The sequence below is a fragment of the Corvus moneduloides genome, chromosome 7 (assembly GCF_009650955.1).
Source record: "Corvus moneduloides isolate bCorMon1 chromosome 7, bCorMon1.pri, whole genome shotgun sequence".
NCBI classification, from domain to species: domain Eukaryota; kingdom Metazoa; phylum Chordata; class Aves; order Passeriformes; family Corvidae; genus Corvus; species Corvus moneduloides.
The window spans coordinates 38,092,861-38,110,671 of NC_045482.1; the positions used below are offsets into that span (position 1 = coordinate 38,092,861).

The window sequence follows — 17,811 nt, forward strand, 5'->3', positions numbered from 1 at the left end:
GAGGTGATTTGTGGACTTACATCACTGACTTGGTCGGTGACTTTTCGCACGTGGGCGTTGACCTGCAGGTCTGGCAGGCAGATCCACTCGTGGAGCCGCATGCGATAATCGACCTCGCTGATCTTCTTCTGGGCATCCTTGGCTGAAATGATGTCCACCATGTCTGGGATAATGTGGACCTTGGCTTTGGTCTTCTCATAGGTTTCTTTGTACAGACGCTGTGGAGTTAAAGCACAAACTGTCGGTAAATTTGGAGGAAATCATTGCTGTTTTCATGGGATGTCAGTGGGAGAGCGATCGCTTTGGCCATGTCTAAAACTTGTATCTGGCCTGCTCTAAAAATAATTTGCAGAATCTCAGCAATGCAGCTGAAATATTATTTGTTCAATTTTCATTGTGCTGATGGGTTAAAAGGAGGCAGATAATGATTTTACCCACAATTACACTAAAGGTTTGGCCATGCAGGCAATGCAATAATTGAATTAAAACTGAAATTTATGGTTGTATCCTATAATTTGGCAAATACTGAACACTGCCAAATGCACGTGGGAATGTGATGTCTGGATCACAGCACATGGATTCTTTGAGGGGTGGCTTCTGAGATAAGCATGGCTTTATCAGGAAAACTCATATCCAGAAGCAACACTTACGTCAATGTTGAGCTTCCCAACTCTGAGGCACCTTGCTGTATTGGGATCATCCTCAACACCTCTGGGGAGGGTGTACAGGGCTTTGAACTTGTCATATTCCTCACGGTACTTGACCTGAGCAGAAGCAAAGAAATGCAACGATTAACTGGCTCTGATGGGTCAGTTGTGTTTTTGGAACAAAACTCATCATCATTAAGCAAGAAGTTGAGTCCAACAAGTAGAGAAAGGCTTTAAAGCAGGATTTTGGTTTTCTGTTTTGTCTGAAGTGGTAAAGAAAGCACATCATAAGAATCAGGTTGTAAGAATAACAGCTGACTAGAGCATTTTAAAAATCAATAGATGTAGTGTAAGGTACTTATTTATTGCTCCAGCTCTTTCATTTAGAGAGATCTGTGGAGTGGTCTCTCTTAATTCTAAGTTCAGTAAAGCCTAAGATGTTTTCTATACTTAATAAGCATTATTTGAAGATTTTTGGTGTTTTTCTGACCTGGAGGCTCATGACATTTAGACTAGAAAAACCCTAACATTTTCAGTTTGGATTACTATAAAAAAATGACTTTTTTCTCCATGACAAGAAGCCACAAAGGACTGTTACCCAAACAATTATCAGAGAAAAATTATTATCTACAGATATATATTACGTCTCAGCAAAAAAGGGAAGCTAAATTAAAGTTTAAAAAATATTTATATCCATAGTAGATGCACGACATGAAGGATTTAATTGTTAGAATTCATGATCTGATTTAAAAAAATATTTAATTCACTTACAATGCTTGCATTGTGCTTCAGTTCTTTGGCACGTGCTAAGGCTACAGCATCTGAGGGCATTGCATAGCTGGTGGCCTTCACTTTTTCCCAGGCTTTCTTGTAGAGATTCTGTGGGGAAATAGAAAGTTTGTGTGAGTGGAAAAATAATTCTCATAAATAATAACCAACAACCAATAGAAATTAAAAGCCCTTTTATTTAGACATGCTTATTTAGACACCACACAGTAAAATATTGTAAACAAGACATTAATACCTAATATGAAGTTTAATCTTGACAGTGCATGTAAAGGGTGATAAAAATGCTTTCTGACTATTCATGTCTGTTCTCATATGAGGGTTTTAGTTTTGTTCAGGTGTAATTTTGTTCAGGGAATCCATTTATTAATCCAGGTGTTTTGCCAAGACTGGCATTACACTTGGAAAATATGGCCCTTGCCTGAAATACAACATCTCCCCCGAGATCAGGTAGTGCAGAGGGCCAGCACTGGCTTTGATAAGCTCCTTGTTTGGATGTTTATCTTCAAACAGAGTGAGCAAACAAAATAAAACAAAAAACCCACATTAAAGGTCTGAAGAGAAAAAAAATCCTGTAGAAACACTTACATCACTATAGAGATGTTTCAAACTATGAATTCTTTCTGAATCCACTGTGTCAGTCACAGTTGTGTACTTGTCCTTAGTTTTTTTGGAATTCCTCCTTGTATTTCACCTAGAAGATGAAAGCTGGGTTTAGTGAATTGTTTCAATGCTCAGAAGGACAATCCTGAGTAGAAAAGGTGGGGATTCACCTCACTGGCATTGGCAGCACTTTGCAGAGCAGTCACATAGACAGGGGTGTCTGTAACCACACTGAAGTTCTGGAAGTTCTCCTTCCCTGCAGAGGTGTATTTTATCTAAGGAAACAAAACCAACAAAACACTCATTATAGTGCTGAAAATTACCTGGAAATCCCCTGCCTTCCTTTAAAAAAAGCTTCCTTTAAAATCACATCTTTACAACTGCAATTGAGGATTACAGCTCACTTAAGACCAACTCTAAAAGTGACAGGTCATAAAATAGAAATACTCAATATACAGCCAGGATGAACCAAGGAAAAATGAAACTAAAAACCACAGTTGTCTTTCCATTCTCCTAAGTTTTCTCCTCCTCCAATAACACAAGTGATGTCTCTACAGAAGCAATTCAAAGATTGTACTATCACAGTTTGAACAAAATATTTCTGATGTAACAGGAGTCACTTCCTTCTGCTCTGGACTAGGACATGTCAACCTAAAAGGAAACATAAATGGAAAAAATATATATATATAAATATTTATTTATTTAAGGAAAACATACTTACCTGGCTCTGGAGGTCATAGGATTTCTTAGCCTGTAGGATTTGTGGAGTATCCCAGACATAACATCCAAGTCCCTTCAGCCAATTTAAGTCATCTTTATACACAGTCTACATGGAAGTGAACAGAACATTAAGTTAGGAAGAAATTTGCCTTCTGCCAATCAAACCAAGGAATTCTGCATACTAATAAGCCAGGCAATTAACACACCCTCCGATTTTATTGGGAAGGTTGGTTGGCCCAAGCTGAGACACCACTGACTGCAGAATATGAGCACCATTCTCTCAGCTGTGGGCTGATACAATCCCAACAAACAAGGGGAATTCTTTTCCAGACCCACTGGATCCAGAAGGATTCTTGATGCTGTACTGGCCCCTGTGCTAATTCCAGCATTCCCAATTACAATAGATAAGGATCACTGCAGTGATTGGTACTAAGAATCTAAAGCCATGGTTATTAATTTCATATTTAAATAACTTGGAATAAATGATGGGAAAGGCTTCTATAATGTCAAACAAATGGGTTCAGTAAGTTCATGTAAGTTCTAGAAGGGTTTGGACAACACCCTCAGGCTCCTGGTGGGACTTTTAGGGCGTCCTGAGCAGGGCCAGGAGTTGGACTGGATGACCCTGATGGGTCCCTTCCAACTCAGCCTATTCTGTGATTCTAAATAAAAGATAAACATACATCACTCAGAATCTCCTGGGCTTTTCTGGCGTGGATAACATCATTTTCTTCAGGTGAACAATTCCACTGATGGAAGTAAGTGCGGTATTCCAGGTCACTGAGGATGTACTGGCACTTCTTGGCTAGGACGTGGTTCATCATGTCGGCTGGAATATGGACATTTTTCTTGGTGTCTTCATAATTCTTTCTGTAGGCCAGCTGAAAAGCAAAGATTGGGGAAAAGGTAAGAGAAAATAAGAGTGATTTTCTGCATCATTTTGGATTTTGGACTAAAAGGTGACAGCACAATCTGAGATAAATTTCCTGGATTTAGTAGCTAAACTCCCATGGGATTCAACAGGATGAAATTTTAACTTGCATGTTAATAACCCTTTATTCTGATGAGGTTCTAGAAGGACAAGAATTACCTCCACTTGCAGTTTTAACAGCGGATGAGAAAACTAACAAGTCTTCAGGATTAAAAAAGTCATGCTCCAAACATGGTTTTTATCTAATTAAAGACAGAATATTTGGGATTACACTGATTTTATGCCCGGCATGACATGCTGTATGTGCAGTGCTGAGAACAGCAACACACCAAATGTGCATTTACTTTTCCAGTTCTTAAATTCCTATTTCTACTCAAAATCTACACTTTTATTTGTAAAGGAAATGAAACACACATGGCATTTTTTACTGCTCAGATCCTTACACTGAAATAGAATAAGGGTTTTTTCCTCATTCTAATATTTCTAATAGCTAAAAAAATACCTTCTCAATCTCCTAAATCATTTAAAGTTCAATTATTCAACCCACATATAAAATAAGCATTCAGGAAACATAAACACGTTGAAATAATTTTTACTGATATTATTGTGGATTGATGTTGAGGTTGGACTTAGTCTTGCAAATCTTTTCCAACCTTAATGATCCTGTGATTCCATAGTTCTACTAAGCTTTGCATTATTTATGCTTAAGTAATGAAATAGTGAATTTCATCACTGGAATAAATGGTGCAATAAAGCAAATGGAAAATATTCCAGTCAGACTCGTTCGTTCCTTACCGCGCTCCTCATTTTCTGGAATTCCAGGGAGTGAATGACACCAGGGAAATCACCAATATCCTTCCCAGCCAGGTAATGGCCTTTCAGCTTCTCATATATTTCCTTATATTTAAGCTGAAAAATATTCACGTGGAAATTTTAAACATTCATTCTAACAACATATTGGGGGGAAAAAAAGGAAAAGAATGGGAAATCCCTCCTGACCTCGCTGTTGATGTGGTTTGCATGTTTGGCTCCCACAAGTGGAATGTATTTCTCATCCAGAGTGTATCCAATGGGCTTGCTCAGTTCCCAAGCCTTCTTATAATGTTTCTAGACAAACAAAGCACATACAGGTTTTGATGAAAAAAATCAATTTTACTTCCCAAGAAGCCTGACTCTGCCATTCATACACACATGGGATATGACATGGAATACAGGATATTTTTACAGAGTGGGTCCCAATAAATTAAATGGAGAATGTTCATTTTGAAAAGTCATTCAATGTGAGGCACACAGAACAAGTGTTCACTTCAGAAAGCTACCTGAGCACAAATTTGAGCTGATTTCTTCTTTCTTTACTATATTTACACCAGAAGAGTAATAAAAATATCCAAAATATAGATATGAACTCTTGTTTAAAAGTGCAGTATAGAATTGAGATTGATAATTTTAAAGATGATCAAAATTGTGAAAATCTTCACGAAATACTGGTGTTTATTAAAGAAACATTAGTGCCAGTGGCACTTTCCCAATACACATTTTGTTAAATATTAAATATATTCACCTTCAGACAAAATTATGAAGTGCCTAGTCATATGAACGAGTAATCACTTATATTTTCAAAAAATAGAGGTTTCTCATTAAAATTAGTGAGACAACTCAAAAGTAACTGCTTAATAATGTAAATCATCTACAGTTTTCCTTTCTTATGAAAAAAGTAAATTTAAAATTTATCAGTAGTCTCAGAAGGTATTATTGGATGGAATTATATTTGGTTTTGTCACACTATTATGACTTCAAAGCATCACACAGCTGTGCCTTAAGATCACTTCAATAAGGAAAGAAATTATCCTGGTTCCAATAATCCAAACTGGGAAAAGCTGAAATAAAAAGGGATTAAATAACTTTCCCAGTGCCTCTACTGAGAGTACAACAGTTCCTCAAGTCCACCACACATCCCTTTTAAAGCAAGGGAATCAGTGCTTAGGTTGATATTTATGGGATCTCACCTCACTGTGGAGCAAGGCCATGTCTTTGGCGTGGTGCAGAGCAGGAGTATCATCAGACCCAATATACTGACCTTTCTCCTGGTTAAATGTTTCTTTGTATTTTAGCTACAAAAGAAAACAAACACAGTGTTAATTCCACAGGAGAAATACATTATTATCATTATTATTACTACTACTCCATCTATTAGAAGGAGACATTAATTTTCTCTTAAGTTATCATGCAATAATGTTGTGTAGGACATTCCAGCCACTGTAGTACCCAGGCAAATGTCCCTGTGTCACCTCAAAATCCACATGGTATTCTTAAAAAATTTAAGATACTGCTCAGCAAATACAGTTTAGCAACATCAGGAACTCCACAAACTGTTCACCAAGAACAGGACTCAGTTTTCAACTACGATCAGAAAAATCTTTGCAAACTCTAAGTCAGGGACATGCTATATTCTTCTACAGGAAAATGTTAAATTTTCCTATAGAAATATTAGAAATATAGACATTATTGAATAATATAGAATACTATTCAATAATATAGGGAGATTAGAAATACAGAAATATTGAATAATATAGAATTATTATTGCTATAGAAATATAGCAAGATTGTGTTGTTCATTCATATCACTTCTTACTTATTTACCCCAGGAAAGCCCATTATTAATGAAGCAGCATGTGCTCACACATACGTATGGCTAAATATAGTATTGGCTAGCAAAAGCAATTAAATCACCTACTCATTCTTGTAAATAAGTTTATATTTAAAAAAAAAAGTACATACATCACTCTGATTGACAGAGTTCATCTTTGCCAAAACGATGTCAGGAGTGTCAACCACGCTGGTGTAGTTGGAAAAGTTCTCAAGGGCTTCTTTTGTGTATGCTCTCTGCAAAGAGGTGAAAAAATGTCTTAGACACTGTGTATGAGAAAGAAGTGCTAATTGTGGAAATGCTGGAATATATGCTCTTACCTTGTTTATCAGTTCTTGTGCATTCTTAACTTTCTTATGCTCCACTGAATCGAGAGGGATCCAACCACAGCCACGAAGCCACTCCAAATCAGCTTTGTAAATGTTCTAAGTCAGAAAGAAAATGCAAAAGGACAGAAATTACTGAACTCAGGATGGATTGTGTACTGTGGGCAATATCCTTAGGCCAGACCATGTGGAAATGACCTCGTAGGGCTGTACCATCACTCACATCACTTTGCAGGTCGTAGGCCTTCCGTGCCTGGATGCAGTCATTCTGGTCAGGGTGGCAGGTCCACTCGTGCAGGTAGTGGCGATACTCAACGTCGCTGACCAAGTTCTGGCACTCCTTTGCTGCCACAACTGACATGGCATCCGAAGGCATGTGGATTTTGGACTTGGTTTTGTTGTAGTCTGATTTGTACAGCCTGTCGTTCTGGATCTCACCCGCGTGCTCGTACCACACCAGCTTGGGGTCATCCCTCATCTTGGCAACTCCCACATAGTGACCTCTCTGCTTGACATACTCAGCTTTGTATTTCAGCTGATGGAAGAGGGGAGAAATACGGATAAAATCAGCACTGGCTGTATCCACTCTGGTTCTAACCTGAGAACAGCTTCAGGTTTGTCAACACAAAGAGCAGATGAGACAGGGAGTTGTCAAACAGAGCCTTAGGTTATGGGTACATGACCAGATAAAAATCGTGTCACAAACAATAATACTACTTTGTATAGGCCTTCCAGTTCAAAATATAGCATTTTCTAATCTAATACTCCCAATTTTCAGTAAATAGTATCATCAACAGAAGAGGAAATAATTGTTAGAAAATGTTTTCTAACAAGTGCATTTAGTCTCATTTTGGCAACAAATTACTTCAGATTGTCTGAGAGTGGATGCTTATTTAAGGTATTTACATCACGCTGTTTTGACAAAATGTTTATTGCAAATAAGAGTCATGTAATATTTTCAATATCCATTATACAAATGTTTAAAATGTATGGTGTGTACTGGCCTACAGGTTTGGATAGGCCAAAAGGTGAAACCAGAGCCATGTATGTTACAATCATAGTATCACTTCAATTATGTAACACAAAGTACAGAAGTCCAGCTCAGTTGATTTTGGAAGACTTGTTTCTGGAGAGAGTGAATGTGGAAGGGTCAAGCTGACCTTTCAGCACTGATATCTCCAAACGCCATAATCACAAAGATGGCCGAATTGTTTGGAGGACAGTGGAATTCATGGGTCATGAAAAGTCTGCGTGTTACCCCAAATGGAAAGCTTTTAAAGCCTGGCAGTGAATTTTGAAAGCCTTTAACATTTCAGGCTTCCAAGCAGTCATCTTCCTACTGAGAAAAATCATTACCTCACTTTGGACATCACTCGAGTGTTTGGCATGAGAGATCTGCACCGTGTCAGGAGGCAAGAGGTAACCAGTGGCTTTTTCTTTCTCCCAACTTTCCTTGTATAAATTCTGTGGAAAACAAAAGTGATGAGGAATTCAACACTACTACAATGATAATGATTACTGAATATATGTAGTTTATATAGAAGTATGAGGATAACAAATCCTTCTTTCAGGTTGTTCTTAATAAGGCATGTTTTCTAAATACCTAAAAAATGCGAGTAGAAGCTGTCAAGGAGTGACCACGTACCTGATTTAGAATTCTGGCTGCCTCTCGGGCCATATCCAGCTGTGGTGTATCTGTGAGAGTGTAATTTGACTTGGCCTCATTCCATTCTTTGTGGTATTTAACCTAGGACACAGAAAAAAATGACTGCCTTGAAGCACCACCACAGAACTAGGAAAACACCGTAATTTACACATGAAATAATGAACCAACCCCTGAATTTGCAAGGCCATTAGATCTTAAAAGCACATTAAATACAAATTCACAGAAGTCAAATGTAGCCCAAAACTGAGAGCAAACTTACATCACTGAGAATTTCAGTGCTGTTCTTTGCTGTGACATAATCAACTCTGTCAGCCACAGGAGTAAATGGGAGAGTTTCAACTTTTGTGCGGTACTTTCTCTGTACAAGGCAAAAGAAGAACAAATTACCCCGGAATATCTGACACTTAATACCGCAAGTCTGAATAGATACACATGACAAGGAAGTTCACATGAAGAAAAACTTCTCCATGCACAGTGAAGGTTGTGAAAACACTACAGCTGTATTTTCCATTTGAAAAAAAAAAAACATGATGTGTTTAACCACTTAAAATACTTTGAGTGAAAAATATCCCTGAAGAAAATTGATATACTGAAAAACATTTGCTTACCTCACTCAGGAGATCTCCAGCATGTTTGGCATGCTTGACTCCAACAGAATCATTTGGCAACCATCCAATTCCCCGCAGCCATTCCAGATCAGCTTTATAAACAGCCTGGGAAAACAAAATAGGGTCCATGCTGTTAGCTACAGTTCCCAGTGCAATCCAGCAAGATTAATAAAGGCAGGCATTTACTTCCAGTGGTTAAAAGGGATCAGTAATTCCAACATGAGCACTACATCTGAATTTATCACCCTTCAATCGTGGCAATTTATACTTGACCTATACTTTGCAACTCTGACAAAGAGCATGGTGGGTTCCCTGAATTCAGACAATTCCACTCCTCAGAGCTGAAGCAGAATAAGAAGAGGTAATACAGGATTAAGTTAAGGGGTGTTCTCAGGTGAACTTACATCACTCTGGAGGTCGTAGGCTTGCCTGGCGTGAATGATATTGTTCTGGTCGGGGAGGCAGATCCACTGGTGCAGGTAATGCCGGTAATCGGTGTCGCTCACCAGGCTCTGCCCATGCTTGGCTGACACAATGGACATCATGTCCACTGGCAAGTGGCACTGGGTCTTCAGCTTGGCAAAGTACTTCTTGTACTCTCGTTCGCTCTGAACTTTGCCTATGTCCAGGGCAAACTGGATTCTGGAATCTCCCCTTGCGTTCGGCACTCCCACATAGTGTCCTTTCTGCTTCTCGTGATCCAGCTTGTATTTGTACTGGGTGAAGAGCAGAGGTCACCATTAGTAACAGTTAACATGCAAGAGCTCTTGGAGCATGTGACACGCCTCTTTTGGCACTTACATCACTGGCAATCTCTCTAGAAGCCTTGGCTGCCTTGATTGGAATTGCATCTGCTCTCAAATCGTAGCTCACCTTCACCTCATCCCAAGCACCTTTATAATGTTTCTGAAAAGACAGAGAAAACATCACACACATGCTGAATGCTCTGGCGTCTGCCATTATAGAAACACAGTTTCCAGCCATTTATTTGCTGGATGTTTTTGAGCATTACTCCTGCTCCTAACCATAAATGCACCTGCCTCTGAAACATGCAAGACTGGTTGTGCAACCTATAAAGCACAGAAGGGTGTTTGTAAAACTGTAGAAAATATTTATATGCCTTGGATTCTCATCCATTTTAATAAAATATTCCCTCAGTGGGGCATGATATTAATAATTTTTAAATAGCTGTATGTAAGTATTTACTTTTAAATGGCTAAATACTTTAAAGATCCTCAGTACAGGGAAGGGAAATGTTGCAAACCCTGTATGAGGACAGATTTCACTGAGATTCAAAGAGATTCAACATGTTAGAATGATATAATTCACAGACTATTTTAGAGAAAACAGAATGATAAACATACCTGGCTGTAATTAACAGCATTAGCCTTGGCTAGATTGATTTCAGGTGTGTCTGGCATAATGTGGATCATAGTCTTGTCCTTTTCCCAGGCTTCTTTGTATTTTGGCTGTCAAAACAGCAATTTAATAATATCATCAGAATTGTGGAATTTTACTTATCAATAACATAAAATCCCATAAATCTCTCCTGACTTATCATCTCTAAAGAATAAAATGTTTGGAAAAGCATTACACTTAAAACACCATCAGTTTTATATTTTAGCAGTGAGATTTCTCTTCAGCTTTAGTTTCTAGTCTGGAAGCTGCTTTGAGGAGGTTGGAACGTACAATGCTGATCTGTTCAGCGTTGGTTTTGGCCAGAACAACATCTGGGGAATCCACAACACTGGTGTATTTCAGGCTGTCAATGGGGGTCCGATACACGTTGTCACTCAGGAGATCCTGGGCATTCTTCACCCTCTTAATTTCTGGAGAGTCGTTGGGTAACCAGCCAATTCCACGGAGCCACTCTAGGTCTGACTTATACACAGCCTGTGTGAGATGGTCAGAAAAGGAAAACATTGTTCAAAATGATTGTCTTAATTATTTTAAGCTATGCAAAGCAGATTATGTTTTATAAACCTAGCTAGAGTCAGATTAATCCTTTTTACATAAAGGAGATGTTTAGTGTCATAAGTAAAATTAAATCTGGCACCAAGGTTTTAAGTAGTTCATTTCTTAAACAACACATTCTAAACATTGTAAGGGGAAACAATTGGAAGGAGTTGCAGTTGAAGATGATAAATATTAAGAGCTTAGAAGAGTCTTCCTGTCATCTCCAAAATACTTATTTCTAGTCATTTCAACAATTCACAAGTCCTAACAAAACCCCAAGCTACCTACCAGGAAAATTGGCAAAAAGTAAGGAACAGGAACCTCATGTCCAAAGCTTGTAATTGAAACAGTGGAAGAGGGACTGATGTTGACTGTTAAGTAGCAAAGCCAGGTCAGGAAATCAGCTGCACTGACTCCTTCTGCTTTGCAATCAGCCACTAAAACCTCTCATTGGCTACCTCACAGAGCTTTCTTCCAATTAAATAAATTTCCCAGCTGACTCAAGCAAACAGAAGTAACAAGAGCCACCTGATTCCAAGGCAGCAAACAGCTGTTATTCCTAAGTCCCATCAAAGCAGGAAAGGCAAATCCTTCATCCTCTCCAGACAACACCACTTCAAAAAATCCAAATCCACCACAAAAGTATGATGTAACACAGCAGCTATCAACTGAAGTTTCAGAACACTTAGAGGTAAAAGCAATGCTTTTTAAGGGTGTAGAGGAGCAGATAATAGCAGTAGCAAAAAATTGAAGAAAACAATGTAAATAGAAATCTGTTGTGACTGTATAGCATTGAACAATCAGAGTAAGGCTATAATATATTAAATAATAGGAGTAGTAACCACACATCTCTATGCATACTCACGTCGCTCTGGAGGTCGTAGGCCTGCCGTGCGTGGATCACGTCATTCTGGTCAGGAAGGCAGGTCCACTGGTGCAGGTACTGCCTGTAGTCAACGTCACTGACCAGGGTCTGACACTCCTTGGCTGCCTGCACCGACAGGGCATCCACAGGGATGTGGATATGGGTCTTGGAATCATTGTAGGCCTTCTTGTAGAGGCGGTCGTTCTGCAGGGCCATGGCGCGCGCGGCCTGCACCAGCTTGGGGTCCTCCTTGGCACTGGGGCACCCGATGTAGTGGCCTTTTTGCTTCTCGTGGGTTTCTTTGTACTTGTACTGGAAATACAGAGAGAACAAAAGGCGTGTTGCTCACCTGGACACAGCCACCAGACAAAAGGCTTCCAGCTCCCCAGGCTGTCAGCCTGAGCTTCACTCAGTTCTGCTGAGACACAAGCACCACATGAAGAGAAGGCTGTACCTCACTGGCAATGTCTCTGGAGGCCTTGGCTTGTTTGATGGGAATGGCATCAGCTCTTAGGTCATAGCTTTTCGCCTTGGCCTCATCCCAGGCCTTCTGATAATGTTTCTGCAAGGAAAATTAATCACCTTTGTTAAACATAGTGAAACGCCTTCTCTAAAAATCTACTTCCTTGGAATGACCAGCTTGGGAGCCCTGTTTGCCTCCTATAACTGGCAGAGTTACAATAATGATCCTGGCAAGTGTCTTAACAGAAAACTCATGACTTAAAATAGGTGCGAGATCCAAAAGACAAAGAGGCAGCAGAAATATTCCTGAAGACAGACTACTATGTCTGCAGACTCCAACAACTCCTCCATGGAAATTACTTGGCAGGTTTTGCCAAAGGGAGCAGGAGTTGTGTGGAATTGCACACTGAGCTTGGGTGTTTGCTCATGAACACACCACCTGTTGATAGGCTGAAAGGTGATAAAGAGCCCCTGGATGTAATTTCCTGTTTACAAGCACATTAGAAGGTGGATTTGTACACCACAATTTACAGCAAAAACTGAAAGAACAATTGCCAGTCTTCACTTTCTAACGCTTCACAAGGATTTCATTTTGTTTTCTTACATTGCTGATGTTGATAGCGTTGACTTTGGACTGCAGCATGACAGGAGTGTCCGAAGGGAGGGAAATCTGGGTCTTGTCTTTATCCCAGGCCTCACGATACAGACGCTGAGGAGAAAAGAAAGGAAGAATAATGGCATTTCAATAGGGTGAGAAAAAAGCACCAACAGGAATTCTTTGGTAATTCCAATTTGCAAAACTTTCAACTCGACATTCCTGTGGTAGACCACAAAGAAAAGAAATGAATCCCGTAAGTGAAGGGGAGTGCAAGGTGAGCTTACATCACTGAGCTGCATGGCATTGGTCTTGGCCAGGACAACATCTGGGGAGTCAGTGATGCTGGTGAACTTCAGCTGCTCCGGCCGCGTGCGGTACAAGCGCTCATTGAGGAGCTCCTGGGCTTTCTTGCTTTGACCACATCCACAGAACCTTCTGTTAGCCAGCCAATGCCTCGCAGGCCATTCCAGGTCGGACTTGTACACGTTCTACAAACAAATCAAGGGTTACTGGCATTGCAGAGACAACTTTTTTGCCCAGAGAGCTTGTGGACTCTCAGTCCATGAGGACATTCAAGACCAGTCTGGATGAGGCTCTGAATAACCAGGTCTAGTGCAAGGAGTCCCTGCCCATGGCAGGGGGTTGGAATAAGATGATCTTTTCCAATCCAAACCATTTTGGGATTCTGTAGTTCTAACTAAGTGCAAGAAGGTTTTTTTCCCCAACTTCTCCTCATACTCTTACACAACAAGCAGCCAATGAGACTGTGGTGGAGAAGGTCCTTTCTAGACACAGAACCCCTGATTCGCACAGCAACAACAATACTCTTAAGATGCTGCATTCAAACCAGGGGCATCATCTGCAAGTACTCTGCAAGCAAACGTTCTACAGTAGACCAAGAACACATGCTTCCTATGAACTGCCCCGAATATTCTGGCCTCCAGGCTGAAATCCTTTGGAAAGGATAACATACCAGGACAGACTGTAGGCTCATGAACATGCATTTAGAAATGCATTTGCCAGTCACTAACAAACAGAGCCTCACACAGCCGCACTAAAGTTTTCCTACAGTTATTGTCACTCACGTCGCTCTGGAGGTCGTAGGCCTGCCGTGCGTGGATCACGTCATTCTGGTCAGGAAGGCAGGTCCACTGGTGCAGGTACTGCCTGTAGTCAACGTCACTGACCAGGGTCTGACACTCCTTGGCTGCCTGCACCGACAGGGCATCCACAGGGATGTGGATATGGGTCTTGGAATCATTGTAGGCCTTCTTGTAGAGGCGGTCGTTCTGCAGGGCCATGGCGCGCGCGGCCTGCACCAGCTTGGGGTCCTCCTTGGCACTGGGGCACCCGATGTAGTGGCCTTTTTGCTTCTCGTGGGTTTCTTTGTACTTGTACTGGAAATACAGAGAGAACAAAAGGCGTGTTGCTCACCTGGACACAGCCACCAGACAAAAGGCTTCCAGCTCCCAGGCTGTCAGCCTGAGCTTCACTCAGTTCTGCTGAGACACAAGCACCACATGAAGAGAAGGCTGTACCTCACTGGCAATGTCTCTGGAGGCCTTGGCTTGTTTGATGGGAATGGCATCAGCTCTTAGGTCATAGCTTTTCGCCTTGGCCTCATCCCAGGCCTTCTGATAATGTTTCTGCAAGGAAAATTAATCACCTTTGTTAAACATAGTGAAACGCCTTCTCTAAAAATCTACTTCCTTGGAATGACCAGCTTGGGAGCCCTGTTTGCCTCCTATAACTGGCAGAGCTACAATAATGATCCTGGCAAGTGTCTTAACAGAAAACTCATGACTTAAAATAGGTGCGAGATCCAAAAGACAAAGAGGCAGCAGAAATATTCCTGAAGACAGACTACTATGTCTGCAGACTCCAACAACTCCTCCATGGAAATTACTTGGCAGGTTTTGCCAAAGGGAGCAGGAGTTGTGTGGAATTGCACACTGAGCTTGGGTGTTTGCTCATGAACACACCACCTGTTGATAGGCTGAAAGGTGATAAAGAGCCCCTTCCTGTTTACAAGCACATTAGAAGGTGGATTTGTACACCACAATTTACAGCAAAAACTGAAAGAACAATTGCCAGTCTTCACTTTCTAACGCTTCACAAGGATTTCATTTTGTTTTCTTACATTGCTGATGTTGATAGCGTTGACTTTGGACTGCAGCATGACAGGAGTGTCCGAAGGGAGGGAAATCTGGGTCTTGTCTTTATCCCAGGCCTCACGATACAGACGCTGAGGAGAAAAGAAAGGAAGAATAATGGCATTTCAATAGGGTGAGAAAAAAGCACCAACAGGAATTCTTTGGTAATTCCAATTTGCAAAACTTTCAACTCGACATTCCTGTGGTAGACCACAAAGAAAAGAAATGAATCCCGTAAGTGAAGGGGAGTGCAAGGTGAGCTTACATCACTGAGCTGCATGGCATTGGTCTTGGCCAGGACAACATCTGGGGAGTCAGTGATGCTGGTGAACTTCAGCTGCTCCGGCCGCGTGCGGTACAAGCGCTCATTGAGGAGCTCCTGGGCTTTCTTGGCTTTGACCACATCCACAGAACCTTCTGTTAGCCAGCCAATGCCTCGCAGCCATTCCAGGTCGGACTTGTACACGTTCTACAAACAAATCAAGGGTTACTGGCATTGCAGAGACAACTTTTTTGCCCAGAGAGCTTGTGGACTCTCAGTCCATGAGGACATTCAAGACCAGTCTGGATGAGGCTCTGAATAACCAGGTCTAGTGCAAGGAGTCTCTGCCCATGGCAGGGGGTTGGAATAAGATGATCTTTTCCAATCCAAACCATTTTGGGATTCTGTAGTTCTAACTAAGTGCAAGAAGGTTTTTTTCCCCAACTTCTCCTCATACTCTTACACAACAAGCAGCCAATGAGACTGTGGTGGAGAAGGTCCTTTCTAGACACAGAACCCCTGATTCGCACAGCAACAACAATACTCTTAAGATGCTGCATTCAAACCAGGGGCATCATCTGCAAGTACTCTGCAAGCAAACGTTCTACAGTAGACCAAGAACACATGGCTTCCCTATGAACTGCCCCGAATATTTCTGGCCTCCAGGCTGAATCCTTGGAAAGGATAACATACCAGGACAGACTGTAGGCTCATGAACATGCATTTAGAAATGCATTTGCCAGTCACTAACAAAACAGAGCCTCACACAGCCGCACTAAAGTTTTCCTACAGTTATTGTCACTCACGTCGCTCTGGAGGTCGTAGGCCTGCCGTGCGTGGATCACGTCATTCTGGTCAGGAAGGCAGGTCCACTGGTGCAGGTACTGCCTGTAGTCAACGTCACTGACCAGGGTCTGACACTCCTTGGCTGCCTGCACCGACAGGGCATCCACAGGGATGTGGATATGGGTCTTGGAATCATTGTAGGCCTTCTTGTAGAGGCGGTCGTTCTGCAGGGCCATGGCGCGCGCGGCCTGCACCAGCTTGGGGTCCTCCTTGGCACTGGGGCACCCGATGTAGTGGCCTTTTTGCTTCTCGTGGGTTTCTTTGTACTTGTACTGGAAATACAAAAAGAAGTGAATCTGGGATGAAGGTGCCATAATTTCCTATTGCTACTGATCACAAAAATATATATTCTTGTTTTTAAGATAATTGAAAATAAATGTAAAGGATGAACATACGTCACTCGCAATATCTCTTGATGCTTTGGCAGCTTTGATTGGAATTGCATCAGCTCTCAGGTCATAACCTTTCTTTTTGGCCTCTTCCCAGGCTTGTACATAAAGTTTCTACACAAAAGAAGACAGAAAATGACTTATCAATATTTTGAAAGATGGGATTTCTGCATTTCATCATTTTTTCTCAAAGTTTTCATGAATGTGTATTTTAGAACATCTTTATGATTAAAGAATTTCTGACTTAACTCTAAATTTCTACTAGTTTAGTGAATGTTTAAATGTCCTTACATGGCTAACATTGGCTGCATTGGCCTTTGCTAACAGGATGTCTGGTGTGTCAGGCATGACATGGATGGACTTCTTGTCTGCATCCCAGGCTTCTGTGTACAAGCGCTACGAGAGAGGAAAACAGCCCTTTACAAACAGTTCTTTATGAAATTATTTTTAAATTATTTTACAATTATTTTACAAACTGCTATGGGTAGCTCAAGTCAGCTCTGAATACCCTGACTCAGCAAAGCTTCTCTCTGAAACAGCTCAAGAAGGAAACTTTGTCCCTCCTGATTATTTCTCAGGCTAAGCTGGTGCAGCAATTGATTGATTTTGGATTGTGGAGAAACAGCCATAGGAGGAAAACTATTAATTATTCTGTGTAAGTTGTTTGATTATGTTACTTATAAAGGAGGAGGTACTTAGTGACTTTCACCCTCCAGATCTGAGATACATTGCAGGAGTTTCACATTCAGAGAACTTACAATATTTCCTCATAACTTGTTCATCATGCAGTATTATTCTTGGAAAATCTGTGATTTAAGGGAGTTTTTTCTGGAGATTTTTACCAACTGCTCACGGCAGATTGAGCCGTGAAGGAACAGCTTTCCTGTATAATGGCTGAATATGGACATTGATTTTCTCTTAAATCCACAAGTCTTTAGCTTTACTTTGTATTTTGTACTTTTCACCTCATGAACAAGTTCTATTAACTGGCAATACTACCCTCACCTTGTTCATGATCTCAGCATTCTGCTTGGCTAAGACCATGGCCAAGGAATCGGTCACGCTGGTAAATTTGATTTTGTCGGCAGGTTGGCGATACTTCCTCTCACTGAGGATTTCTCCGGCTTTCTTGGCTTTCTCAACTTCCAAGGAACCAATAGGAACCCATCCAATGCCTCTCAGCCATTCCAGGTCTGATTTGTAAACAGCCTGAAAAAATTTGAAAGTTTGTTACATATATGCAAGTGTGATCAAATATTAAAATTAATATAAATGAGCACATCCTATATGAACAACTGGGTATGTTTCTGAGGATATGGTTCTGAAAACAGTTGTTATTTTTGAAG

The 17,811-nt window shown here is 40.9% G+C and overlaps 1 protein-coding gene across 1 annotated transcript in view; it reads right to left on the reverse strand.

Annotated features, from left to right (window-relative positions):
- NEB (nebulin) overlaps positions 1–17,811 on the reverse strand; it is a 105,004-nt gene that overhangs the window by 40,807 nt on the left and 46,386 nt on the right. Inside the window, 36 exon segments of the mRNA XM_032113885.1 lie at positions 21–218; positions 651–764; positions 1,419–1,526; positions 2,022–2,111; positions 2,113–2,127; positions 2,207–2,311; positions 2,758–2,862; positions 3,440–3,637; positions 4,483–4,596; positions 4,687–4,794; positions 5,694–5,798; positions 6,466–6,570; positions 6,655–6,759; positions 6,884–7,195; positions 8,017–8,124; positions 8,306–8,407; positions 8,586–8,684; positions 8,935–9,039; positions 9,339–9,650; positions 9,736–9,840; positions 10,299–10,403; positions 10,624–10,827; positions 11,756–12,067; positions 12,210–12,317; positions 12,822–12,926; positions 13,100–13,227; positions 13,230–13,275; positions 13,277–13,303; positions 13,901–14,212; positions 14,354–14,461; positions 14,956–15,060; positions 15,234–15,437; positions 16,037–16,348; positions 16,472–16,579; positions 16,757–16,861; positions 17,471–17,674. Of these exon segments, the coding sequence (XP_031969776.1) occupies positions 21–218; positions 651–764; positions 1,419–1,526; positions 2,022–2,111; positions 2,113–2,127; positions 2,207–2,311; positions 2,758–2,862; positions 3,440–3,637; positions 4,483–4,596; positions 4,687–4,794; positions 5,694–5,798; positions 6,466–6,570; positions 6,655–6,759; positions 6,884–7,195; positions 8,017–8,124; positions 8,306–8,407; positions 8,586–8,684; positions 8,935–9,039; positions 9,339–9,650; positions 9,736–9,840; positions 10,299–10,403; positions 10,624–10,827; positions 11,756–12,067; positions 12,210–12,317; positions 12,822–12,926; positions 13,100–13,227; positions 13,230–13,275; positions 13,277–13,303; positions 13,901–14,212; positions 14,354–14,461; positions 14,956–15,060; positions 15,234–15,437; positions 16,037–16,348; positions 16,472–16,579; positions 16,757–16,861; positions 17,471–17,674 (5,106 nt within the window).